Genomic DNA, 25,916 nt, shown 5'->3' on the forward strand with positions numbered 1-25,916 from the left:
ACTTAAAGCAAACAAAAATTATTATATATAGCAAAGGGTTCATCCCCTCCTCAATACCTAGCTCTTTACGCTAAAGTGTTCTTGGTAATTTGAAAAGAGCTATTTATTCTAATTAAACGGCCTTTGTGGTTCAGGGATCATTGTTAAAGAAAAAATACACGAATATAGAAGTTCGTTACATAAGTTAACTTACTAGTTACGTACATTTATTACTAATAAAATCGTTCGTAAATAAAATTATAAGGTAGTGCAAATATGCAAATTTCGATTCAATTATTCATGTACGGTGGGCCAAAATCAAATCTTCAGTAATTCAAAAACGTTAAAAATTATATTAAAAAGAAACAAGTTTTTTTTTTCAACTGAAAATAAGGAGCAGCATTGGAACTAAAAACAAACAGAAATCATTATTTATATGAAGGGGTTCGTCCACTCCTCAATACCTCGCTGTTTACGCTAAAGTATTTTTAGTAATTTCAAAAGATCTATTTATTCTAGTTAAATGGCCTTTGTGGTTCAGGGGTTATTTTTAAAGAATTGGAAAAAAATTTCGAACTTTAGTATAAAGAGTGAGATATTGACGACGGGACGAACCCCCTCCATATACGTAATAAAAATATACGAACATAGAAGTTCGTTACGTAAGTTATTTTGTAAGTTATGTATATTTATTACTAATAAAAATGTTCGTAAATAATGTTAAAAGTACTAGTGGCATTTGTAAATAATCAAAAAATTGGAGCGCAACTAGGCCCTCTAATCAACCAAAATCAACACCTGCGTTAATTCAGGAACGTTCAGAAATTAAAAAAAAAAACAAGTTTTTTTTTATTGAAAGTAAGGAGCGACATTAGAACTTAAAACAAAAGGAAATTATTCCGTATATGAAAGGGAGTGTCCCCTCCTCAGCGCCCCGCTCTCTACGCTAAAGTTTGACTCTTTCTCAAAACTCTACTTTTTAAAACAATAAAAAACTTTGGCGTAAACAGCAGGGCGTTAGAAGGGGACAGTCCCTTTCATATACGGAATAATTTCTGCTCGTTTTAAGTTTTAATGTCGCTCCTTACTTTCAGTGACAAAAATTTGTTTTTTCTATTTAATCCACATTATAAAATTATCTCAGATAAGATTTTATCAACATTTCATTGTAATCACGCAGGCCAAGCAGCATCTCATCGATTCAAGACTGAAGCTCATACGACGAATCACGAAATACAAAGCACGAAAGAATTATCAAACAGTTCGTGGTAATGAACTGTAGTAAGGAGCGACCCCGCTCAATAGTAACCGAAACTCTAAAAAAATGGAATTTTGATACCAATAGTTACATCAAAAGAAGCGCATTTTAATGCTGATTCGAAATATATAAGTTTCATCAGGTTTAGTCATACTCATAAAAAAAAATACGAGCCTGAGTTACCTGAGAAAATTTTCTTATTTTAGAAAATGGGGGAAACACTCCTTAAAAGTCATAGAAAATCACACCATCAAATTCAGCGTATCAGAGAACCCTAATGTAGAAGTTTCAAGCTCCGATCTTCAAAAATATGGAATTTCGCATTTTTTGCCAGAAGACAGATCACGGATGCGTGTTTATTTGTTGTTTTTTTCCCAGGGGTGATCGTATCGATTCAGTGGTCCATCCTAACGCAAACTAAAAGTTCTAGCACACTTTTTAATACTGACCAAAAGATTGGAGGGCACCTAGGCCCCCTTCCACGCTAATTTTTTCCCCAAAGTCACTGGATCAAAATTTTGAGATAGCATTTTATTCACCATAGTCGAAAAACCTAACAACTATGTCTTTTGGGACGACTTACTCCCCCCAAAGTCCCCGTGGGAGGGGCTGCAAGTTACATACTTTGACCAGAGTTTACATACAGTAATGGTTATTGGGAAGTGTACAGACGTTTCCAGGGGGATTTTTTTGGTGTGGGGGGGGGAGAAGTTGAGGGGGGTTACGTGGGAGGATCTTTCCATGGAGGAGTTTGTCATGGGGGAAGAGAATTTCAATGAAGGGGGCGCAGGATTTTCTAGCTCTTTACGCTAAAGTTTTTTACCGTTTTAAAAAGTAGAGTTAAGAGAAAGAGTCAAACTTTAGCGTAAAGAGCGGGGTGTTGAGGAAGAAAACCCCCTTTATATACGGAGTAATTTCTGTTCGTTTTAAGTTTTGATATCGCTCCTTACTTTTAGTTAAAAAAAACTTGTTTATTTAATATTACTAAAGGAGTATCAATTCCCCAAATAAATATATTCTGTGAATCCATCAGGGGGGGGGGCATTTTCAGAATAACAATATTTTGAAATGGCATAAAACAAAGAACAAAAGGTGCTACTTTTACTTTATCGAAATGTTTCCTTTTGTGGAACGGGAAAACTAGAATGGTTCCGATAGCTTATTGCCCAATACTTACCATGGGGACATACGGAAGAAGGATGATATCAGGCCCACCCTCTCTAATACCTCTAGATTTATTTTACAATTTTCGCCAAAATTTCTTAAATTTAGAAACAGATTGGCAAACCTGTTTGCTTTTTCATTACAATTCCCTCTCTCAAATAAGTTTTTGTGTACGTGCCTGGTACTAATCCTCAATGATAAAACTAAGAGAAATTAAACAACAAAAACAAAATTAACTATACCATTAGCCAGTATATTATCATCAACAGAGTCATGCTTGGCTTCATTCTTCAGACAACAAGATGTAAAAACAGCCTAATCCACCTCGAATCTACTTACGACTGATCCAAGACACATATTTTCGGGGATATAAATAATAGAGGTGAACAAGGTTAACGGTATGAACAAGGCATAATAGTAATAATGTCTTTTTCATTATTTGATCGTGAATTTTAACACTAATAAGTTAAATTAATAGGTTAATGGTAATATCCTGACACTTATTTCACTGAATAACGTAATTTTTCTAGGAAAATCCATGACATAATCAAAGGCGTGGCTACCGATTTTGGAATTTCTTGTTTATTAAGATAAAAATTGTGATAGAACGGGCAGTCTATTCCCAGCCCCCTCCTAGGTTTCATTCATACAGTTACAATGGAAAGGAACAATTTTCTAAATGTAGAAAATAATCTAAATTTCTTCTATAGTCTGCCCCAACATAAAATTCTTGAGTTGCCCAACCTACCTCACTCTTGGATATGAATCTAAGCGGCATTTCCAATGTAGATGTTTACTCTCTTGGAGGCAAGTTCTTCTTTTCCCTAGTAAAATCGCATGGAAAGGGAAATCGCAGAACCATGAAGGAGGACTCCTTTAATTGGAAATTGAAAGCTTTCCTGCTCTTATTATAATTTTCGTTACTCTTTTGCTACCAGATCGTCCTAACTTCTCAAGATATCCAATCAGAACTTTTGGAAACCCATTTTGTTCAAAATAGTCAAAAAATCCAATAAATATGTTCCGTGGGATGATGTGACCCCAATCCCCCATGAGATAAGGGCCTCTAAATTCTGCAATTTATTGGTTGTTTAAAAATCGTATATTTGATATTTGGGGTACGATTGGCTTAAAACTCTCGGGGGCTATTCTCTGGGCTGAAAGGATCATAAACTATGTATAGGGACGGAGGAGGGTGTTAGGGGCCTGGAAATTGGCCAAAAACTGTTTGTACCCAATCAGTCTGGAACTCCAAGTCATTGGGCTAAGAGGAGACTACTGTACAACATTGGTTTGAAGAACAGGCCAGGCATAAATAGGGTCCTGGAAAGGGCCATAAAACTTTTTCTGATTGGGAAGAAACTTATATCCTTAAGTTCTTGTCCTAACGGGGTCCAAATACAGAAGGAAAAAATAAAATACCACTGATTCCCCTATCTACGGGATCGATGAAGGGCCAAAATACTATTTTTCTTAACATCTCAAAACTTAAAACTTTAAAACCTGGGCAAAAACGACCCTAATGTACAAAAGACTTAGTTTAGGGGCATGGGACTCTCCGAACTGGGGCCACCAAATGGGCAAAATATCTTTTTCCGACCTGCTTGAAATTTACATTCTCAAGTCCTTAAGTCGCAGCATTTCCAATGTGCGAGAAAAAAAAATAAATAAAAAATTGTTCCACAAAAAGGGCAAGAATCCTTTTTAGGTAGCTGTCCAGACAACCTAAACATGGAGCCCGAAAATGGTCAAATAACTATTTTTCCGACTGGATTGAAACTCTGAAGGATCGCTACCTGGGCTAAGAGGCCAAAATCTTTGTTTGGAGATAAAATAATGTTAGAGGGTCCTGAAATAGGCCAAAACACTTGATTTCCCTGAAGCATTTTTTCTGGTCGGCTCAAAATTTGCATCCTTAATTCTTGGGTGGAGAGAGCTCCAATGCATAAGAAAATAAGGAAAGAAATGTTTGTTCCAACGAAGAGCCGGATTTTTTTTTTTCTACGAACGGATTGAAATTTACACTCGCAAGTTCTCGGGATGAGGAATCCGTTATGTACGGATCAATTTAGTTTGGGGACACGAGTCCTTAGAAAAAGGGTCCACAAATTTTTGTATAGGCTTGAAACTTATATCTGAAAATCCTTGGGTAGAGGGGACTCCGACTCGCACAGGAAAAAAAATATTAATTTACCTGCAAATGGGGGCCAAAGAAGGGCCAATAATATTTTTTACAATAATTACGAACGGCTTGAAACTTAAACCGCAAATCCCTGACCTAGTTGACCCAGCTGTTCACGAAAGAAATGGTTACCCAAATGTCCCTTATCAGATGGAAACTTGCAACCACAAGTCCGCAAGCTAAGCAAAACCTAATATGAAAGAAAAATAGCTTGGGGACACGGTCCCCTCAGAAATGGGCCCAGAAAATGGTGGAGAAAAATTCTGCTCAACTCAAAGCTTAAATCATCGGAGCAAAAGGACCCAATGCATAAGTGAATAGTAAGAAAACTGCTGGTCCCCCCCAAAAAAACCGGAGTTCTTTTCTAAACGGTTTCAAACGAATCGACCCGGTTGGACAAAAACAATGCAAACTGGGGACACAGACCCAACAAAAATAGGTCAAAAAGCTTTCTTTTCTTTGGCTTTAAACTTATATCTGAAATTCTTTGAGCCAAGGAGGAACCCAATTGACAAAAAAATATCGGTTCTGCTAAAACTTCGGTCCAAAAAAGGGCCACGAAACTCCTTTTTTTTCGAAAAGATCGAAAATCAAAGGCCCAAGAAAGAGGCAACAAACTCTTATTTTTAGAAAAAGAAAAAAATATAAAGCTATTAGTCCCTGAGGCAAGTGAGCCCTAATGCACACGAAAAATTCCGATTTAGGGCACTTACCTTATCATAAGCCGGGGCCCAAGAACTTTTCCCGATTGGCTTGAAACAGGAACCTAATATAAAAAAATGTACTGGGCCATGCAAGGCCAGGAAACTTTTCTCCAAACACAGATTTGAAAAAGAACAGATATCTATTTCCCAATCAGTTCTGAAGTCACATGTTGGCTGGGCAACAAGAAAATCTTAAAGAATAAGACAAATTTACAAACAAAACAAACAAATTTACAAAAGAAATATACAAAACAAAAAATAAATAGATCTCACACAACTAAAAAAATATCAATCCAGGGTAGTCGATGCAGTAGCTCCAGTGACAAGTACCCTCATTTTTTTTTCAATAATATAAGGCATTGTTTGTGGATCATATTTAGGTTTCGTAAGTAAGATTTAAAATCCGATTGCCAGATCATTGTACAGTTCTGTTGATGGTGCTTTATATGAGCGTTGTACAGAAAGACCAATGTTTTCTGCGGCAAAGTGTTCTTACTTTTTTTTCTTACTCCAAAATTCCAGTATAGCTTCAGCTTTACTGCTTAGATGTGATCCAGGAATAACGACTTTTCATCAAGCAGGATCCCCAGGTACTTTCCAAAGAGCTTTTCTGATTAACTGATCAGAACTACGGATGTTTGGATGTCACATACCTCCGGATGAACAATCTCGACCCAGGAAAACAATAAAACGCGAGATTTACCAACATTAATAGCATTTTGGTTAGTATCTATCCAGATATACGTTTTCCCAAAAACATCCCCCAGTTTGGACACGAGCGTTATCTTATCCCTTTTACAGCAAACAAGCGCAGTATCATTGTCGAAAGCAACCAGCTCACAGCTGTTACCTTCGGGTTTGCCAGACTAATACCACGACTATCCTACATCGTAGCATTGATTACAGTAGCGATTTTTTGCACGCTGAATTCACCACTCGACACAGGTCGCAAACGTCGATGAGGGACAGCAGTGCTCCTAATATTGAGCCCTTGGGGACACCACAGTTGTCTAGTACACCGTTTCCATGATGTTTACCCATATAAATCCTGCGGTCCCTCAGACATCATTTAAACCAATTCGGAGCAATGCCTCCTATTCCTATATGTACTAGTTTCCCTAGAAGAATTGAATGTTACATACTATCAAATACTATTCTGATATTAAGGAGAGCCGCTACAGATAGTACGTCGTATTCCTACTAGTTTCCCTAGAAGAATTGAATGTTACATACTATCAAATACTATTCTGATATCAAGGAGAGCCGCTACAGATAGTACGTCGGAATCCAGGGATATTCGTATCTATAAGCTACACATAGTTAACACATCGTGGATGCATTGCCCTGGTCTGAAACCAATCTGGGAACTACTGAGAAACCCTTTTTTTTCCCAAGAAACTTGAGTAGTTGCAGCTGCAATTTTTTCCAAAGCTTTTGAAAAGACTGAAAGAATGGAAATGGATCTGTAATTAGCCAGATCAACTCAAGAACCTCTTTTATGCAGTGGAATTATTTTAGTTTTTTAGTAGTTCTGAGAACTACTAAATTCGTAAGGACATATTTATTAAAAGGCTTTATGACGTACAATGCAACTGCTTTTAGCACTTAATGTGTACTCGGTCGAACCCAGAAGCCGAAATTTCTCTTAGATTTCGTATGATTAGCAGAAATTTGGAAAGAAATACAGGTAAGAGTGCCACTGACGTAGTTCACGCTGGACCAAGGTAATCCTTAAAACACTTTGCGGGATTTCCAATGAAATCTGCAGTCTTATCATCACCCAAAAAAGGCTCCCAAAGCAATTTCAATGGAAACTCAGTTGGGAAGCTGCAGGGACAGAGTAAGGAGTTAACAAACTTCCACACTTTCCGAGAGTTCTTTCCACTTTCAGCAATTTTCCTATTAATGAAATCTCTCTTTGCTATAGGTCAAAATGCTTAAAGACATATTTTATATTTCTCAAGGGTCACTTTGTAAGGGTAATTTATGCCACCAATCCACAGATTACTTTTTAATTAATACACTGGAGCAGTCCATGATTGTCTTCAAATCCCGCATTAACATCTTCTGTGCTTAAAGCAGCTTTATAACAGACCCATAACAGATTAATTGAATCCAAGTCTTTTTGTATTATATCTTAAAATTATAAAGAGGTCAAGGATACTCAAGTGAAACATAAGATACGCTGCGTCAATAGCTAACACTCCATCTTTTAAATTCATCTTTAAAAGAATGTTTTAATCTGATTTTATACACTGTTTTGATTTCTTCAAGGTTTTTTGTGCACTGAAGACGACTGAGGGTAAAACTCTGACAAAATATTTGATTTATCATGAAACATTTCGTTCCCCGGCTGAAAACCGTTCCTTAGTTACCTTTCATTCTTCTTTTTCCATATCCTCAGCATCTATAATCTTCACTCAAGTAGGGAATGGTATCTGGGTCAAAGAGTTGTCTTACTAAAGACGAAGATTTTAATTTATGAGTCAATCATTTGACTCTCCTTAGCTGACATGCAGCAAGATTCCTAGAAGTTAAGGATGTCCAACATTCAATGGTCCGGTCGCTCCTGCTTATCAAACGTCAGTAGCGTAAGAGCCATAAATTACGCTAAAACAACCTACACTAAAAACAACAAAACAAACTTATAGAAGAAACACTGCTATTGCAACAATATTCCCAAATATAAAAATTTAGTAAAAATAAACGCAATGGTACAATACAAGGCTTGTTTATATTTCCATATACTGAACATCTGAAATGAGAAATATATTTCTAGGGAGAGGTGCAGGATGAGGCGAGAGCAGGGTCAACTTCTGTTTTTCCGTATCGACATTAAGCCTATAAAAAGACCATAGTTAGCATTTTATATTAACATTTTTTAGGGAGAAAAAGAGAGAGGGATGGAGAAGGAAAGAGGGGGATAGGGAAAGAAACAAAAGAGGAGAGGAGAGTAAAAAGGGGAGAGACTTAAGGTCAGTAGTGAGAGCATACTAATTTTCAATGGACCCATAGGGAGTGTACAAATGGAGCTACTAGTCCCTCAATACGTTATTACACGCACCTGGTTCTTACGTAATACTATAGCGCACCTGTGGCGGTATTGTACACCAGCATGCTGTGCAAAAGGGAATATTTTCTTGAAGATGCAGGTGTTACTTCAGGATTTCTTTAGATGTCATGTAATAGGGAGCGTTGTCTTTGAGTGTTACGTAATAGGCATTGTCTTTTCGCTAATTGTATAAAAAACTATGAGGACCAGAAAAAACCTTCAGTGACGCCTCTAGTATGAACATGGTCCAAACTCATCACAATCTTAATATTTTCATGCTTCACACAGACATAGCCTTTTGCTGTCTGCAAACAAAGGATTTTGTCGCATTTTCTAGGACCAGAACCATTATAGAGTTTAGACATCTACAGATTTTTCTAGGAAAAAGGCTTGTTATTCTAGTAGCACGGCAAACAATGGTGTCCTGCTATTTCGAGGAAACAGAGGCATCACGTGATCCGCTATTGATTTTCTAGGAACAATGGATTCCTATTCTTCTACCAGGAACAAATAATTTTTCATTGTACCCGGGAGGGATATAAACAGGTACTAGAATGGAATTCTCATCAGTGTATACTAGATTTTGAAGATACAACTCGATTTTCTAAAATACATGCTTGTAGAAATTCGAAAAAGGATTGGATTTCTGCTTATATACTGGTAAGTCTGCTGGTATAAGCTGGTAAGGTATATGCTGGTATGCTGCTAAGTAATGAATAAAGGTTAATTCTTGGCAGTCGGTAAATTTGAATGCTCTCGCATTGCGAGCGAATCACATTTGGAAATGTTTTTCTGATCAAATTGGCGAGTTATGGCAAAAACATAATCTTTGATTTTTTTTAGGGAAGTGACTTAAATTCTGACTACTTCCATTTTAAGTGGACAACAGCTATTCAATAAGGAGGGTAAACAAGTTATTAATCGTTAGTTAATTGCTAAAAAGGGGCGCTTGTAAACCTGGATTGTGTGCTAAATTCCCATAATGGAAATAATCTCATTAAAATTAACAGACAAAGTAACTATCACTAAATTAACTGATTTAATTTTTAGCAAGGATTCCATATGGGGAATAAATCATGTATCCTTTTGACTACAATAAGGAATTATTATGGAACACCCACCTGCTTTAGTAGGGGCTAAGCACTCATTTTCGGTCACTTGCAGCTTATAACATTCGAATTTATTCTTCTTTTTTCCGAATGTTTCGCTTATTACATTTAAACGGTGCTGTACAAAACTTGTATAACTTAAGTGCAAAATAGGTGTGAGTTATAGAGTTTTTTCCTTTGCTATTGCTCATAACAGACAGAGTGAAAGCAAAATATGATCACGGAATAAAAATACTTACGGTTAACGATACTGGTTGATTCAAAGTTTTCTGTCAAAAAATTCCATTTTTTCCAATATTAAATATAATTCACTTACACTTAGCTACATTTTTTGATTCTATTTTTGCTCGTTTTTGGTAAGTATAATTCTATAGCTTTCTTTGAAAAAACTTATTTTCATGTTTATCCTCGCAGGTCAGGAAAACAAATGATTATTCATCTAAGATTTAAGGAGAAGCTAAGATTTAAGGCTCAAGTTATATGGAAAAACGAAAAATTCTTTCTTACAGGAATATTTGATGATGCACTTGGCACTACTAGAAACGAGTTTAACGGGGGAACTATGATTTTTAACCCATTTACATAATGAAAAACTCAAATTTTATTTCTTTTTAAGGAAAATTGAGACAATTGCCTCCCCACCCACAAAGAAGACAAGAGCAAGCAAAGATGTTACTCCCGCTGCAGACCCTTCGAGACAAAAGATCCCCATGCAAGGCGAAATTGCCACCCCTTCGACTCTCTGCCCCCAGCAGGCAAGATGGAGCTGAAAATCCTATTGTATGAGCAAAATCATAGATATTTATTAGCGATGAAAAACTAAATATTTTTTAGCACGATGAATCCATTCTTGTAGAAGTTAACAAAGGGAAAATAAGTAGGATCATTGATGCTATTTCCCATCTTTAAAAAGTAATGTATTCTTTTAAGTGTACTAAAAGGGTCTTCTCGACAGTTTTGAGGGAGGTTGAAGACCCCTTCGGCCTCCTAAAAGAGAAATATCTATAAATAAGATATTCCTTACGGGTTAAAAAGGGACGGTTGAGGGCCCTGTCCGTTAGTTCTGAAGGGTTTAAGAAGCCACTGGTTCTTAGAAAAATATTCTTCCTTTTCAGCATTATAAAATGCTCTTTTTATAGCTGAAAATCATAAATACTTCGTGGGGATAAGAATTGCCATTCTTTTTCCAGGCCGCAAATGATACCCCAGCTTGAATCTATAGTTTGATGACCAGATTTCTTCAAAAAAAGAAGAAGCGCCAATGGACACAACCTTCTCCTCTGTATGTCTTTTTAAGACTATAGAACTTTATAATAGCTAAAACGTAAAGGGGGGCAATTTACCTATATTTATATGATATTTTCTGGTCTTAAATTCTTAGCTCGTACTAGGGAGTCTAGGGAGCCAAAGGGTCAATTTCGTTCCATGTTGGAATAATTACTGTTCATTAAACCCTTAGTTGGTAGTGTGGTCTCAACACATTCAAAGGGTCATATTGCCCTCTCAAATATTTTTAGACAAATATTGTATTCTCTTTCATCCTAATACAAATTCTTTCTCAGGATGAAACAAAAAGTATTTCAATGAGATAATAAGCTCCTATTATTTTCTAGGTTCACATACCGGAATTACCACCTACAATAGGATTTTTTCTAATACTACAATGACGGTTTTTCTGGAAGTGTTATTTTGTCTTTGGCCAAAAGATTAAAAGTTTCAGACAGTAACAAAAGGTTCAGAAGTTCCCCTTTACAATCTGCCATCCTATCCCTCCGAACAACCACAAACTTAGAATTTAAATAAAAATAGTCAGAAAGATTCTACCTTGTGCCAGAAAGTCCCCGTGACAAGGAGCCCGTGCCACTGATGAATCATGAAAACTTGCCATCCTCTGAGCAAACTAATGAACTATATATACTACTGCTATAGCGTATGGTAGGAGTTCTAGGATAAAAAAAAGACTATTGCGCCAGACATGAAACAGACACTTGCTTTGAATTGAACCTAGTATATCATCTATAAGGGATATTCCTGATTCAAATTCTCTTGCAATTTTCTCTTGCAAATTCTCTTGCAATTTCTCTTGCAATCTTGCAAAACAAGCAAATTTATCCCAGTGAACATAAATGTCTACTCACAGCATACACAGAAGCTACGAATAAACCCTATGGCTACATTCTATTAGGTGTCGATCAAAACAAGCCCGAAGAGTTAAGTGTGGTCATGGATGTTTCTGAAAATGAAGGTACAATATATCTACCCGTGAATAGTAAAAAGGGCCATTAGTTGCAATTATCACACAGAAGAAACTACATGAAAACAGAAACTTCTTTTTCAATCCTAGGTAATTAAAAACCGCGGCTTATGAAGGCTATACTCAAACATCGCATTGGCAATGAAATTATTAATTTCCTATCAGAGGTTTGTTTAAATTCAACTGGAGGCTATGTTCAACTGCCAGAAGTATTTAAGCAATGGACAAAGCAACATCGTTCAGTTGTACACACCTTAGCTTGAAAAGAATGGAAAAGATTTTAAAAGAAAATGGTCATCAAATTGTACATATTCATTTTCAGCGAGATAGGTCAATACTTTCTTACTTTGCTCACTATAAGATTGAGACAATAGGTTTATAACGCTTGTTAAAAACTTTAGATAATTCTTCTTTGCTGACGGTCATGTTGAACTTTCAGAAATTTGAGGTTGATCGATGACATTTGTTTTGAGTGGTCTTTCACGGTAAAGTTTATGCTTGTCAACACGTCGAAGGGCATTTTGAAGCAAAACTAAATTTTTCATTGTCGGCAATTGTTTCATTGTAAAAAAAACTTATCATAATCAACTTTAAAGCGCTCTTTTGGTACAAGAGCAAGTTCAAATAGTGTCAATTTATAGGGTTTTGCCATCTTGAGAATACTGTTGTGAAGGGTAGCGGAGGCTTTACACCACGTTCACGTTCAAAATGGCTATAGTTTTGAAATCTGCTTATGAAAATATTAGTGAAGCGGGCAATTTACGTTTCCCCACTACACTTGCTCGTGTCCCTGGATTTGAAAAGAAGTTGGCGACAGAGTATTTACAAAATGAACCCAGTTACAGTCTTCATCGAAATCATAGAGTTCACACTACTCATTATAGAAAAACGAAAGCCTTTTTCCCATTGCATATACTATAACCAGATCTTTTTACTCTAGACGAAATTCAAAACATCACATTAACCCGTACAAGTATATCTTAATTGCAATCAGTGCCTTTAGTCGCTATGCATATGCCCTTCCATTTCGTTCAAAGAGAGGCGATGAAGTTGCTAGAGCCCTTGAATCTGAGTTTAAACAAGATTCAAATAGAAAATTAAAACGTATTGTGGAAGTGAATTTGTTAATCCACATTTAAAAAGGGTTTTATTGACATATAATATAATACTCCATCACAGTCATAGTTCAATAAAGGCGACATTGGCTGAACGTTTGATAAGAGCAACTCGACCTTTATTTTCGAGATATTGTACATCGAAAAACACAACTGCTTTCATTCAAGATTTAGATAAAATCATGTTGAAATATAATCTACACCCTCATCGATCCCTGTCCAATCTTAGTCCACTTGGTTTTCATAACAGTAACAATACAACTGAAATTTTCTTAAACAATATTCCAATGAAAAGGTTGTGAAAAAGAAGAAATTTAATGTCGGTGATACATGTCGAGTCAATCGAATAAGTAATATTTTCTAAAGGGGAATTATTTGTGGTCCACCGAACTTTTAAAGTGTCGAAAGTCTTAAACACTAAACCTGTAACGTATCGTCTACGCGATATGAAAGATACAGATATTCTTAACGGTTTTTGCGAGTTAGAATTGCAGAAAGTTAAAATCAAAGGAATGCATCAATTTGAAAAGATATTAAAGTCAAACACACAGGGGAAACAGACAGCTGGCTGTTCTTTGGCTACTATTCTGTGACAGCCAAATAGAAATCAGTAGGTTTATAATCATAGTAGCTGGTATTTTCACAGCTTCGTTTAAGGGCTTTTTATCTGAACTCTGATTTTGATTCTTGGATTGCTGCTGAAGGCATTTTCAATGCCTAATGATTCCTATGTGACCTTCATGTCCAATGTCTAGGAACCTCTCCACAAGGGTTCGAATAAAACAAGCTATTTTGGGACAAAACTCTTCCCCGCCATCAAATTTGAGGTAAGATATGAAGTTGCTCTTGTTGTTCGCATTCTTAAAAGTACATATGATATCCTGAGAAGTATCGTACAATGATATAAAAGATAGACCAAAAGATTGGCTAGTGAATAGTGAGGAAAAGGAATGGATGAAATAGCTGAGCTCTGATTTATAACCACATTTGTCCCTAAAATACAAAGAATTTCGTAGCATGAATGATTTGTGTCGTGCAATCAATAGATGAGTCGTAAGAATGATAGTTTTCACTAGCTATTCAATGGAACATGGTAGGATTTATATTTGCTCCGCAATTGAGAATGAACTACTTTATATCAAACGAGAGTTTGAGGGATGTTGAGTTAGATTTGTGTTAGTGAAATTTATTTTACATGTTTAGAGCGATACGATACGCCTGAATTGTATAGTGTTTTGTTTTTCGGAAATTTGTTGAGGTTTTTCGTAGCAACCGAATAACGCAACGCCCAGCAAAAGCAGAATATGATGAACTGTGCTGTATTAAAAAAAAGAGTTGTATTTTTATGTGTGTAAATGTAGTAAAAAGTGTTTTAAAGCGTTTTAAGAAAAGTGAAAGTGTTTTAAAGTTCAAAAATGTATATGTATTGTAAATTTGTATTTTAATGTTATATGTTATAGGCCTAATGAATTGGAGCAGCTCCTTGCCGCCGTGGGTAAATAGAATGTGAATTCTGAAACTGTTGTATCGTAATTTAAGGGATGGAAAATTGTATGAATGGAAAATTGTAACAAAAATTGTTTTAAGGGAAAAGGTAGATAATGTATTAGAAGAGAAAAAATAGGTATTTGAGGATTTAGAAAGGGAGAAAGCAATGGAATGCAGAGTAAGAGGTAGGGTAGATAGGTAGTAAAGTAAAGGAAATAGTGATGAACTAGATGACAATTAACCCAGGAGTCTTAAAAGTAAGAAAAATGAAATGTCATTGATTTTATTCTATTTTTAGACGTACCTAAAAAATTAACCGGTTGGATTCTAGCCATTAGATGAAATATCCCCTGCCCATCATCAAGAAAACGGTAAAGAAGAGGATACCAGGAAAGGAGTTACATCCGGGATATTTCGGTATACACCAAAGCACTGTGGATCAAATAAAGAAAAGAAGAAGAATTTGAAATATGAATTAAAAAAAGATTTGTATATTTTTGATATTATAGTCTGTTTTTGAATAAACAGAGAGTGAAATGCATTAAAAATGTTTGTGAATTTGTTTATGAATAAAACTTGCATGCACAAAACTCTGCGTACAGTAGATTTCTTCTTCCACGTATAGGTAATCATCAGAAACGACAAGTGGCAGCAGCTCGTCTGGATTCAACTTGTATTCATCTTGGCACGCAAAGTCAGGGTCACATTTTCACAATATAATGTAACTTCCTTTGTATTATATCTCTTCGTAAAGTCAATCTACCATTTTGATTCGTATTATAAGATTCACCTGTTTCAATTTGCTTATTTGAAACAATGTCACACGCGATATTTTCATATGAAGAATAACATTCTGTAACAGCCAAGAGAAATCAGTAGGTTTATAATAATAGTAACCGGTATTTTTACAAAAATATCGTTCCAAGAATTATTCCAAGAATTGAAGCGTATACCAGGTTCTTCCTCCCAAGACAATTCAAAACCACGACGATACCAGTCTCTTCAAAATAAACACAAATCACCTTTAGGCTTTTTGGAATCAGCCAGGGTAAGTATTTTCCCATTTTTCAAATTTATCATGCTGACAATTGAAGCATAGGAAACCTATAATGTGAGAGTCATAAATCTCTTCAAGAAAGAAATTACATTCTTTAATTTGTACCGCATACCCTCTATGCAATTTAAAAGGATTGCACAATCTACACTTTTCATTATAGCTATCAATAATAGTACAATTCTCACAGGATGACCAGCTGTTCAACGTATACAAACATAACGAGCATGGGTAAAACATTTTTTCAATGTTGACTGTCTCACTTCTAAAAAGAAACTGACTCGCGATCAATAAAATGAATGTCTTCTAGGAGGAGCAATCGAGTAACGTCACAAAACCTGTTTAGACAAGATTTTTCGACTTATTTCTTGTTGCCATGCAAAATGTCCGTCTTAAACGAATTTCTACTTACAGGTTCAAATCAAAACCACAATATCATTTTGTTTTGTTTCGATTACTTTATCAATAAATTGGGTGAATGCATTTGGCCCACGAGGTACGAGTTTCATACAATAGTCCAAGGACGGAGAATAATGTCTCATTATATCGTTAAGCATTCTTTGAGAAAATATTTTCGATTGAAGATATAACTCTAGAAAATCATCATCCAAAATCAAACATTTTCCCGATGTCACTTGGTTCCGTATGATTTTTTGGTTCTCAAATCCAGTCACTTTTATTCCTGATACGCTCACTACCAATGATAGACTAACATGGATTCTTTATCGCTAGTATCAAACTTACTCCTTTTTTATAGATTAATTCATGGTTCGATGAAGGCATCCATGGGTAAACTACCATTGGCGCTAGTAACGCTCGTTACCTTTCACTGAATGATAATATTAGGAGGAGGAGGATGGTAATAGGATCTATCGATGGGTAACATGTTACCAGCAGCAGTAGCAAGAAGTTGGCCTTCGTCATCAACTGAATGTTTTATGTTTGCGTTCTATTTCAAAAGTAACTTCTCTGGAAATCCTACTCTCGGTGCTCCAAAGAAATTTAAATCCTTACTATCATGGCATCGCACGAATACATATCCAATAAGATCCCCATTAGCACTCCTTTCATAATTCAAATATTTCTCTTTGTCAGCGTTCATTGCTAATTAGACTATCATGAAAACACGCTTTTTTGAAATATTTTATCTTCACTTAAAAAAAATCCTTCCGATACAAAAACAATACTGAAGCAAATCGTAAGATCCAACAAATTATGCAAGATTACGTCATGCTTAACACAGGTACACTTTCCCTATTACATAACATGCAACAGCGTCTCGCCCTGAGGGGGTCGCCGTCAAACCTCTTCTTCACCGTAAATTATTAAAGGAAGAAAAGAGTGGTGGTTAGGGGACTGCTCAAAGGGGGTACTGTTAATGTCGATGCGGAAAATAGAAAAAAGTGAGTGAGAGGGTGAAAAGATATATATATATATATATATATATATATATATATATATATATATATATATATATATATATATATATATATAGAGAGAGAGAGAGAGAGAGAGAGAGAGAGAGAGAGAGAGAGAGAGAGAGAGACAGAGAGAGAGGGGGGAGGGATAGAGAGGGGATAGATGGGGAAAAGGGATAGAGAGGGGAAAAGGGATAGAGAGGGGAAAAGGGATAGAGAGGGGAAAAGGGGTGGAGAGGGGAAAAGGGATAGAGAGCGAGCAAGGGAGAAAGAAAGGGAGACGGGGAAAAAGTGTATCGTATACTGACGGAGTCTTTAAAAAATTCCCCTTTTGGTGAGGAGGAGGGAATGATTGCAGGGATATTTTTGTCGAGTTTACGATCGTATCTGTCTGCGCATACCATTTGCAAAGTTTCGCAGATTTTGCACAGTTCTGAATAATCTAAAAATTACGTATGAAATATTTCTCTTGGATGTGGTATACAGTTACTTCTAAAAAGTCAACTGTCATTAAGACTGACCTAAAATCTTACAAATTCCCATGCCTAACATTTAACAATACTTTATTCCTCCTGATTTTGCTAAAAATGGAAACACTCAAGTTCTCCAAGACAAAACGTTAAACGATGAGCCATAACATAGGCAGTGCAATAGCGCTTTGTTGTTTTTTTGGGGGGGTTTTAGACCAGGGCACTTCGTATCGAAGGAGTTGTCGTAGAAGCTTCGAAAAGGACTCCTTTGATTGCAAATTGAAAGGACTATTTTCTTTATAGTAGTCGAAAGTAATTAGAGGGTAACTAACATCCCTCCCACGCCCACTATTTCCCCAAACATATCCAATCAAAATTTTGAGATAGCCATTTTGCTCAACGCAAATAAGAGGTCCGAAAATTATGTCTTTGATGATGACAAATCCCACTCCCAGAGCCCTCAGGGCAGGGGTTGTAAGTTAGGCCCTGGGGGCACATAAGGTACATCTAGAAAGGATGATCATATAAGCTTCAGGGGGTGCTCATTGGATTTGGATTGGCTCTTTTTGACATTCAGAATGATCGGAGAGTGGATCCCCCCACACCTCGTATTTTCCCAAAATGCATCTCATAGAAATTTCGAGATGACCATTTGTTGTCGTAGAAACTTCAAATAGAGCTCATTCGATTGAAAATTGAAAGCTATAGCGCCCTTTTCAATAGTCAAAATTGATTGGAGGGCAACTAGCACCTCCTCACACGCCCACTATTTCCCCAAACACATCCAATCAAAATCTCGAGATTTTGATTGGACGTTCAACGTTGAACATTTTGTTCAACGTAATTGAAAGGTCCGGAAATTATGTCTTTGAAGATGACAACCTCCCCACAGCCCTCAGGGCAAGGGTTGTACATTATGCCCTGGGGGCATATAAGGTATATATAGAAAGGATGATTGTAGAAACTTCGGATAGGGCTCACTAGATTGATAATTAGAAGTTCTAGTGCCTTTTTTAAGATTCAGAGTGATCGGAGGGTGAACCCCCCCCACCTCGTATTTTCCCGAAACGCATCTGATGGGAATTTTGAGATGGCCATTCGTTGCCGTAGGAACTTCGAAAAGTTCTCATTCAATTGGAAGTTGAAAGGGCTAGGGCCTTTATTTAATAGTCAAAAGTGATTGGAGGATAACTCCCCCTCCCACGCCCATCATTTCCCCATACACATCCAATCAAAATTTTGAGATAATCATTTCCTTCAATGTAATTGAAATGTCCAGAAATTATGTCTTTCAGAATTATATTCCCCAGAGCCCTCAGGGCAAGGGTTGTAAGTTATACCCCGGGGAATATTAGGTTTATATAGAAAGGGCGATCATATAGGCTTCGGAGGGGGCTAATTGGATTGATAATCAGAAGTTCTAGTGTCCTTTTTAAGATTCAGAGAGACAGAAGGGTGGATACCCCCTCCCCCAAACCTCGAATTTTCCCAAAATGCATCTGACAGAAATTTTGAGATGGCATTTATTTTCGTAGAAACTTCGAAAAAGGCTCAGTCGATTGGAAATCGAAAGGGCTAATGATTTTTTATTAGTCAAAAGTATTTGGTGGGCGACAAACACCCCCTTCCCTCCGCAAAACTATCAATCCCCAAAACCCGTCTAATCAAAATTTTAAGATAGCCATTTTGTTCAGCGTAGTTAGCATACAGTTTTTTTTTCGTTTTTTTTTTCTATGCCTGAACTATAAGCACAGTTCCCATTGTAAAGGTTACATATAGTCAGTGGCTTTCGATTAAAGGCGACTTATTTTATAATTATTTAAAGGCTTAAATGAATAAAAGGTGAGGACCGAGCTAAAACTTCCAGGAAAAGCTTTTTATGGGGGGGGGGAGATTTATAATTTTGTGTTATAGGGAAGAGTGAACACTATTTTCTCTGGTCCTCATGGGCCATTTGGCTATTAATCTAATGATGAGAAACTTTCTTGCAATAGTTTTTCATGCAGAATAATTAAGTAATTCAGCATCTATATCCAATTAAATGACTAACGGAGAAGAATAAAAGCACTAGAAATACAGATGGGCAAGATGCAAAGCCATTACTGCCACCAACAGCTGAAAGACCACCATATGAAATCGACATGGCACCATCTTCAGCTTCAGAGATACTAAACACGATTAAAAGGCTCATAAACAATAAGTCGCCTGGAGAAGATGGTCTGCCTCCTGAGGTTCACAAGGCCTCGCCACAAATTGTAGCGTAGCATCTAGAAACCCTCTTCAGTCTGATATGGGAGAAGAAGACTTTCCCAGTGCTAATTTTGTCAGTGATAATCCCAGTTTTTAAAATGGGGACAAATACGACAGCCGCAACTACCAAGGGATATCACTCATGGATATGGCTACACTGACCAGATCTTCACTCTTCGTCTTATTCTTCAAAAGTGCGAACGTTACATCCTCCCCATAATCAACATAAGGTGCACTGACCAGATCTTCACTCTTCGTCTTATTCTTCAACAATGCGAACGTTACAACCTCCCCATAATCAACATGTTCCTTTATTCTGTGACTGCGTTCGACTCAGTAACCCACGAAAACCTTTGGCGAATCATGGTGGAAGAGGATATGCCGGTTGAATTCGTGGAGTTGTTGAAAGCCTACTACGAGCATTGCAAATCGATCGTAAGAGTGCTGGGCCAAGAAACTGAGCCCTTGAGCGTGGAAAGCTGTGTGAAATAGGGATGCATATTGTCCCCTGTTTTGTTTAACTACTGTATAGATTGGATTATAGAAAGGGCACTCTCAAGTTTTGATGGTGTTGTTATGGGATTATGGGATTGGTGTTGTTATGGGACCTGGATTACGCTGATGACATCGACGCTCTTGCTGCTGATCCAGTAACTGCCCAAGCAATGTTAAATGAAATAGCACACTTATCTCTGCAACTGGGTATGAAGATCAACACGGCCAAAACTAAAGTCATGGATCTAAATATACAGTCAGATTATCAGCTTGTTCTTTACGGACAAGAATTGGAAAAAGTCAATAGCTTCACCTATCTTGGCTCAGTAATAGACCCTCGTGGAGGCTGTGACCTTGACGTGACGAACAGGATCAACTAAGCCCAGGCCATCTTCTCACAACTCCACCACCATTTGTGGAACCGGCGGGAGATCAGCATGAAGACAAAAATTTCTGTATATAAAGCGGCTGTTAGATCTGTCTTTTTCTATGCAGTCGAAACCTGGCCATTGAAGGCGCTTCATCTCCATGATTTCGAAACCTTTGACCACCGATGTCTACAAAAAATCCTAAAGATTCACTACTCCGACAGAATCTCAAATGTTAATGTATAATCGATTATATAGTAAAATCTGTATTTTAAAATTGCAAAATAGAACCCGCCGCCACGATTGTCAACCAAGGAAAACTGCGTTGGCTTGGTCATGTGCTTAGAAGACCCGATGACCACATCATGAAGCAAGTGCTTCTAGCTGCCCTGTTGTCAGGTGACCTGGCGGTCAATTGAGGAATTGGTGGGCAACTGCATAAAACGACCTCAACCCGGGTGGCGGATTTCGAAGATTTGGCAGAAAGTGGGAAAACTGCCAGCTCCAGTTTGTTGAAAAGTTGGCACAAGATCGCAACCAATGGGATTCAACCATACGTAGTCTCCTACATACCGGGTGAGGCGTCCTTTTCTGGTCCCGCTACAAGTACAAGTAAGTACAAGTAAAGTACTAGAATACATAGCCATATAAGAAGAATTTTATGTCATCTGTAACCATTTAATAAAGATTTTTAACTTTATAGGTATTTTAAAAATATTTTAAACTCCCTCCCTTGACTTGATACGCTTTCTATCTTTTAGTTTGATTTTTATCTTGCGACAATTGCTGTATATTTTTGAATTTGTCGATTTAACATATGCGGTTAATATATTCGACCAACGAAGTTTCCTATTGTGCGTTATTGCTTTATCAAATATTCAGCTTTTTCTTCGCACTGATTTCACTTTTTTGGCCTGATCTATTGATTGATCAAGTTCGGCCGGATTAATTTTTTGACAGATTATTGTTGTTTCTTCAGTGAGATTTGTGTTTTTTTTTTTTTTTTTTTACAATATTTCAGAAATGTTTTAAAATAAAATTTTAGTTTCATCTTAACAATACTCGAACTCGGACGCCAATACTTAATTGACACTAATTCAACGTTTTTTTTTCGATCTTTTTTTTGTGATAGAACCATTTATGTCAGAACGTTTTTTAATCCAGTGTGTCAAGTTCCACTTAATTACTAGAAAAGAAGAAGGGAAGAAAAACTTACACACAGACAAATCCAAGAACGTTGGTTGTGAGCAAGTCCTCTTCAGTTGACTCCGCGTAACTCATTGCCATAATATGATGTAACAAATCTGGTCCTACAAAATAATACATATAAACAGCTTCAACCAATTAAAACACGTTTTATAATCAACAAGGGAAACAAAATAAACAAAAAATACATACAAAACTTTGAGACATATTAATTTTGCCACTAGGATGAAACTATAAAAGCAAGTAATAAGTCAATCATGTAACAATCAAACGTATTATACCTATAAGTAGTTACATGTGGAATAGAAGGATATATTAGGAGAAAAGATGGGAAATGCTTTTTCCTTTTTTTTAATTTCTTTGTTTATATTGTGGAAATGAAATGTCGCGACAGTGGACTGTTAGAGCCATCTTTGCAAGGGCCAGCACCCATTTACTATGCAACGATTGAAGAGTCTTAATAAACAAAAGCAGATATATGTGTGCTCGGAAGTAAAGAACAGATTTCTCCCATTCCTCAAAAAGAAAGAGAAAATATCTCCCATTTCCAGAAGGAATAGGAAAAAAAGTCTCGCATTTTATTTAAAATAAGTATAAAAAAGGAGGAAAAGATTCCTCAATTGAGTCTTCCTCCACTGATCCTATTTGGAGAGGGGTATTTATCTCACATCAGGTAGAGGAAGCCAGCCCTGATTGTGACAAGAAAATGTTTTATCCTCTCTAGTCCTCCCGACGAATTTGGAGCTAAACAAATACTTTTTTTTAGAGAATGAGTCACATGGATTTTATAATCATCCCTTGAGGGGAGATAAAAAAAAAACATCTTCTAATATTGTTTGAACTTCTAGCTTGAGAAATCTGAGTTTCTTGCTACAAAAACTTTCTAGTAAAATGAATAACCTTTAATTATCGTCTGAGCTGTGACGAACCTTGCTAAATGGACTTGATGGAAAAACTCTGTGGACTGTGACCCCACATGATTTGGCAATAAGAAAAACTATTGGCTCATGTTTTTCTTCTATCTGAGCCTTTTACCTTATTCTATTTGAGAAGCGATGGAACTGACACCTCACTTGAGTTCTCTTGTCAATGTTTCCTCATTATAGAGGTCTTTGCTCGAGGAAAGACCTACTTATGGTTTAGGTTTCAATTCCATGGTGGAGTGGAAACAGAAAAAAGACTTGATAGAAAACTATGACTCGTCACAGATCGAAAAAAAAACGCCTAGTATAGAAGCGCGAGAGAGTGAAAGCAAATATGTAACAAAAACATCAATATTTTGTACATTTTTGAGCTTTGTGGTGATTAAAAAAAGATATTATTGCAATAGAATTGTGTCCACCTTTGCAACTCAGGTTTTTTCCAACAATACCAAAAATAAAACAAATTCACAACTAGTCAAAAGCCTTATGATGACCGTATCAGCAAGCTTATTGGGTTTATTGGGAAAGACACGTTCAAAGCTAAGCCAGAGCCTTCTTAATATGTCTAACATCTTAAGGCCCAAAGAAACTTTGACTGAATGAACCTTTAAACAACTTGTTTTTCCACCTTGAATTTTCGCAACCTAAATAAAATGCTATAATCATGGTAATTCTTAAATTCTTCTGATTTAAAAACTAAAGTATGAAATAAAATTCTTACTTCATCTTAAATTTTCTGTACGACCAACAACAATTTTTATCAACTATTATGACTTAAAGTAAGTATAAAAAAAGAAATGAAAACAAGAAAAAAAAAGGATAGTTGGTTTTGTTGGATGGCTCGCTTTTTTCTTCTGTTTTCTTTCTTCATATGGATTTTTCTTTAAATTGGTATACCAAACTCCATTTGCGATAGAACGACATTTTCAAAACGACGATGTTATTTAAGTAGGGTAACTCACGCTAAACATTTTAAGAAATGAAGCCAAAGGAATCCAAAAGACAGAAACTAGTGATCTTTCACTTTCTGAGATGGCGATGACTACTAATAAAGGGACATAAACGTTGAGGAAGGGTAGGCATGAAAAAATAGAAAAGGACATGGATCAGGTTTAAAGCAAATTGTCGGATAATAAGGAACCAAATCTTGAACATTTATGGGAAGTATTGAAGCAAAGAAAATTGCCCACACTACGATGCGGAGAATGATTTGGACCATTTTCACTTGAGGTACCGTGAGCTATCTCAAACTAGGGCTAATTGGCTGGAGGAAAATTTTAATGAGATTGGCATTCTTACAGCAATAACTCCCCAAACGGTTGTTATACTGGGAAATTTTGGGTTAAAGACGATGGAGGTTAGACGTAGACGTTGCATAAGTATCACAACTTGGAACCGATTCAATGTGCTGGCAAGGAGATTCGAGACCGCAGTGTAAAGCCCTTCTTTCCTCCCTATATATTTCCGAAAATACTATTATCAAATGTCCGGTCACTTACGAACAAATTAGAAGAGGTTGAACTTTGCTTGAAGAATGAACTGGTTGATATTGCTTGTATCTGTGAATCATGGTCCGCAACTGAAGATGTTGTAGCATTTGAGGGATATGATACCTATTTCAAACCTAGAATGACCCCCAATGATATTGCAGTAACACATGGTGGTGGTGTCGGTATTATTTGTCGATTGTCTACAAGAAATCGAGTTCTCACTTTCAGTAATATACCAAATAAGCATGGTTTTGAAGTATTATGGTCGTGGTGCAGGCCTAAGAAGCTTCCCAAGGACGTGGCATCACTGGTGATATGTGTTGTTTACTATCAGCCCCGTGGCCCCTATCGTAAAGACCTTGTGATTTTACTTACATAATTGCAATGACATTGTACGATCCTTGTATCCTAATGCTGGTATCATAATGTGTGGTAACTTTAATGACTTAGTTGCCAAATGGCTAAGGAATTCACTATCACTTAAGCAGGTTGTAAATGTGCCCACAAGAGGTAACCGTATGTTGGATCTCATTTTTAGCAACTGCCCTGAATATTATAATACTCCAGTTACATTACCCCCATTAGGTTTGAGTGATCACCTGTGTGTTGCTTGGACACCCAATCATTTTATCCCAAATAGACAAATAAATAGTGTGGTGTACAGGCCTTTCACACCTGAACTAGTAAATCTCTACAAGAAATGGCTCACAGATCGTGACTGGCGTGATAATCTCTCATTGTCAGAGGTGACAAAAGTTTATTCTGTAAGGAACTGTTCAAAAAATTCTGTGAAATTTTCCCACAAAAAAAAATATAAGTGAAATCTAATGATAAACCATGGATTACTCAAGAGATTCAGAATCTGATAAAAGTGAGAAACGAATTGCATTTAACTGGACCCGTAAACAACGAAACAACGTTTTGGAACAACGAAAAAGTCCCAAAAGATTGGACCAGAGGTATACTGGTCAAACTCTTCAAGAAAGGCGATGCACAAATTTGTGACAATTGGAGGGGCATCAATTTGACGTCTGTGCCTAGTAAAATACTAGCCTCAGTAATACTACAACGCCTAAGAGCAGCCCTGGACTCACATCTCAGGGAAGAGCAACATGGGTTCCGACCTGGTAGGTCTTGCTCTGATCTTATTTTCATTCTTAGACTGATGGTGGAAGAGTCCAGAGAATGGAACAAAAAGCTGTACCTGCTCTTCATTGATTTTGAAAAGGCGTTCGATTCTGTTGACCGAGACACTTTATGGAAGATTTTGAAATATTACGGAGTACCTGATAAACTAGTCAAAATGATAATCGCACTATATGAGGATAGTGAATGCTGTGTACGCACAGAAAATGGGGACACGCGTTTCTTCAAGATAATGTCTGGCGTCAAACAAGGGTGTGTCCTATCCCCGTTTCTGTTTGTCATTGTAATGGACTATATTCTACGGCAGTCTTCAGGCATTGGAGTGAAGATTAGCAGCCGACTGATCTCCGATTTGGACTTCGCAGATGACGTTGTTCTTCTTGAAGAAGCGAAACTACGACTGCAGCTGCTACTCGACGCCATAGACGAAAAGGCCGAGAAAATGGGACTTGCAGTAAATGTCAGTAAAACAAAGAGTATGGCCACATCTGACTCCCCACTCATATTAAAATGCAAAAATAAAACTATTGAGCAGGTCAAGGAATTTAAATATCTTGGGAGTTGGATCGAATACGATGGTGAAATAGCCAACGAAATCAAGAGGAAAATTGGACAAGCGACATCGGCTTTTAGCAAGTTGAAACCAGTCTGGCGCAGTAGTAAATACTCTATGCGCTTGAAGCTCCGCCTCCTAAATAGCAATGTGATGTCCATCCTCCTCTATGCTAGTGAATGCTGGAAACTAAACACCCAGCTAGAGAAACGTGTCCTAGCCTTTGAAAACATGTGCC

At 36.9% G+C, this 25,916-nt stretch overlaps 2 protein-coding genes across 8 annotated transcripts in view; both read right to left on the reverse strand.

Annotated features, from left to right (window-relative positions):
- The window catches only part of LOC136041301 (fibropellin-1-like), a 60,328-nt gene extending 57,551 nt beyond the window's left edge, over positions 1-2,777 (reverse strand). For both annotated transcript variants that reach the window (XM_065725920.1, XM_065725919.1), the window contains exon 1: positions 2,644-2,777. In XM_065725920.1, the coding sequence (XP_065581992.1) occupies positions 2,644-2,688 (45 nt within the window). In that variant the 5' untranslated portion in view covers positions 2,689-2,777. The remainder of the gene's footprint in view (positions 1-2,643) is intronic.
- A 5,155-nt stretch (positions 2,778-7,932) lies between these two features.
- Positions 7,933-25,916, reverse strand: part of LOC136041303 (protein CLP1 homolog) — a 59,380-nt gene continuing 41,396 nt past the window's right edge. For all 6 annotated transcript variants that reach the window (XM_065725927.1, XM_065725923.1, XM_065725926.1 and 3 more), the window contains 2 exons: positions 21,577-21,670; positions 7,933-8,128 (listed from right to left, as the gene is read on the reverse strand). In XM_065725927.1, coding sequence (XP_065581999.1) covers positions 8,020-8,128; positions 21,577-21,670 — 203 coding nt within the window. In that variant the 3' untranslated portion in view covers positions 7,933-8,019. The remainder of the gene's footprint in view (positions 8,129-21,576; positions 21,671-25,916) is intronic.

Source organism: Artemia franciscana, unplaced genomic scaffold (genome assembly GCF_032884065.1).
Source record: "Artemia franciscana unplaced genomic scaffold, ASM3288406v1 PGA_scaffold_131, whole genome shotgun sequence".
Lineage (NCBI taxonomy): Eukaryota > Metazoa > Arthropoda > Branchiopoda > Anostraca > Artemiidae > Artemia > Artemia franciscana.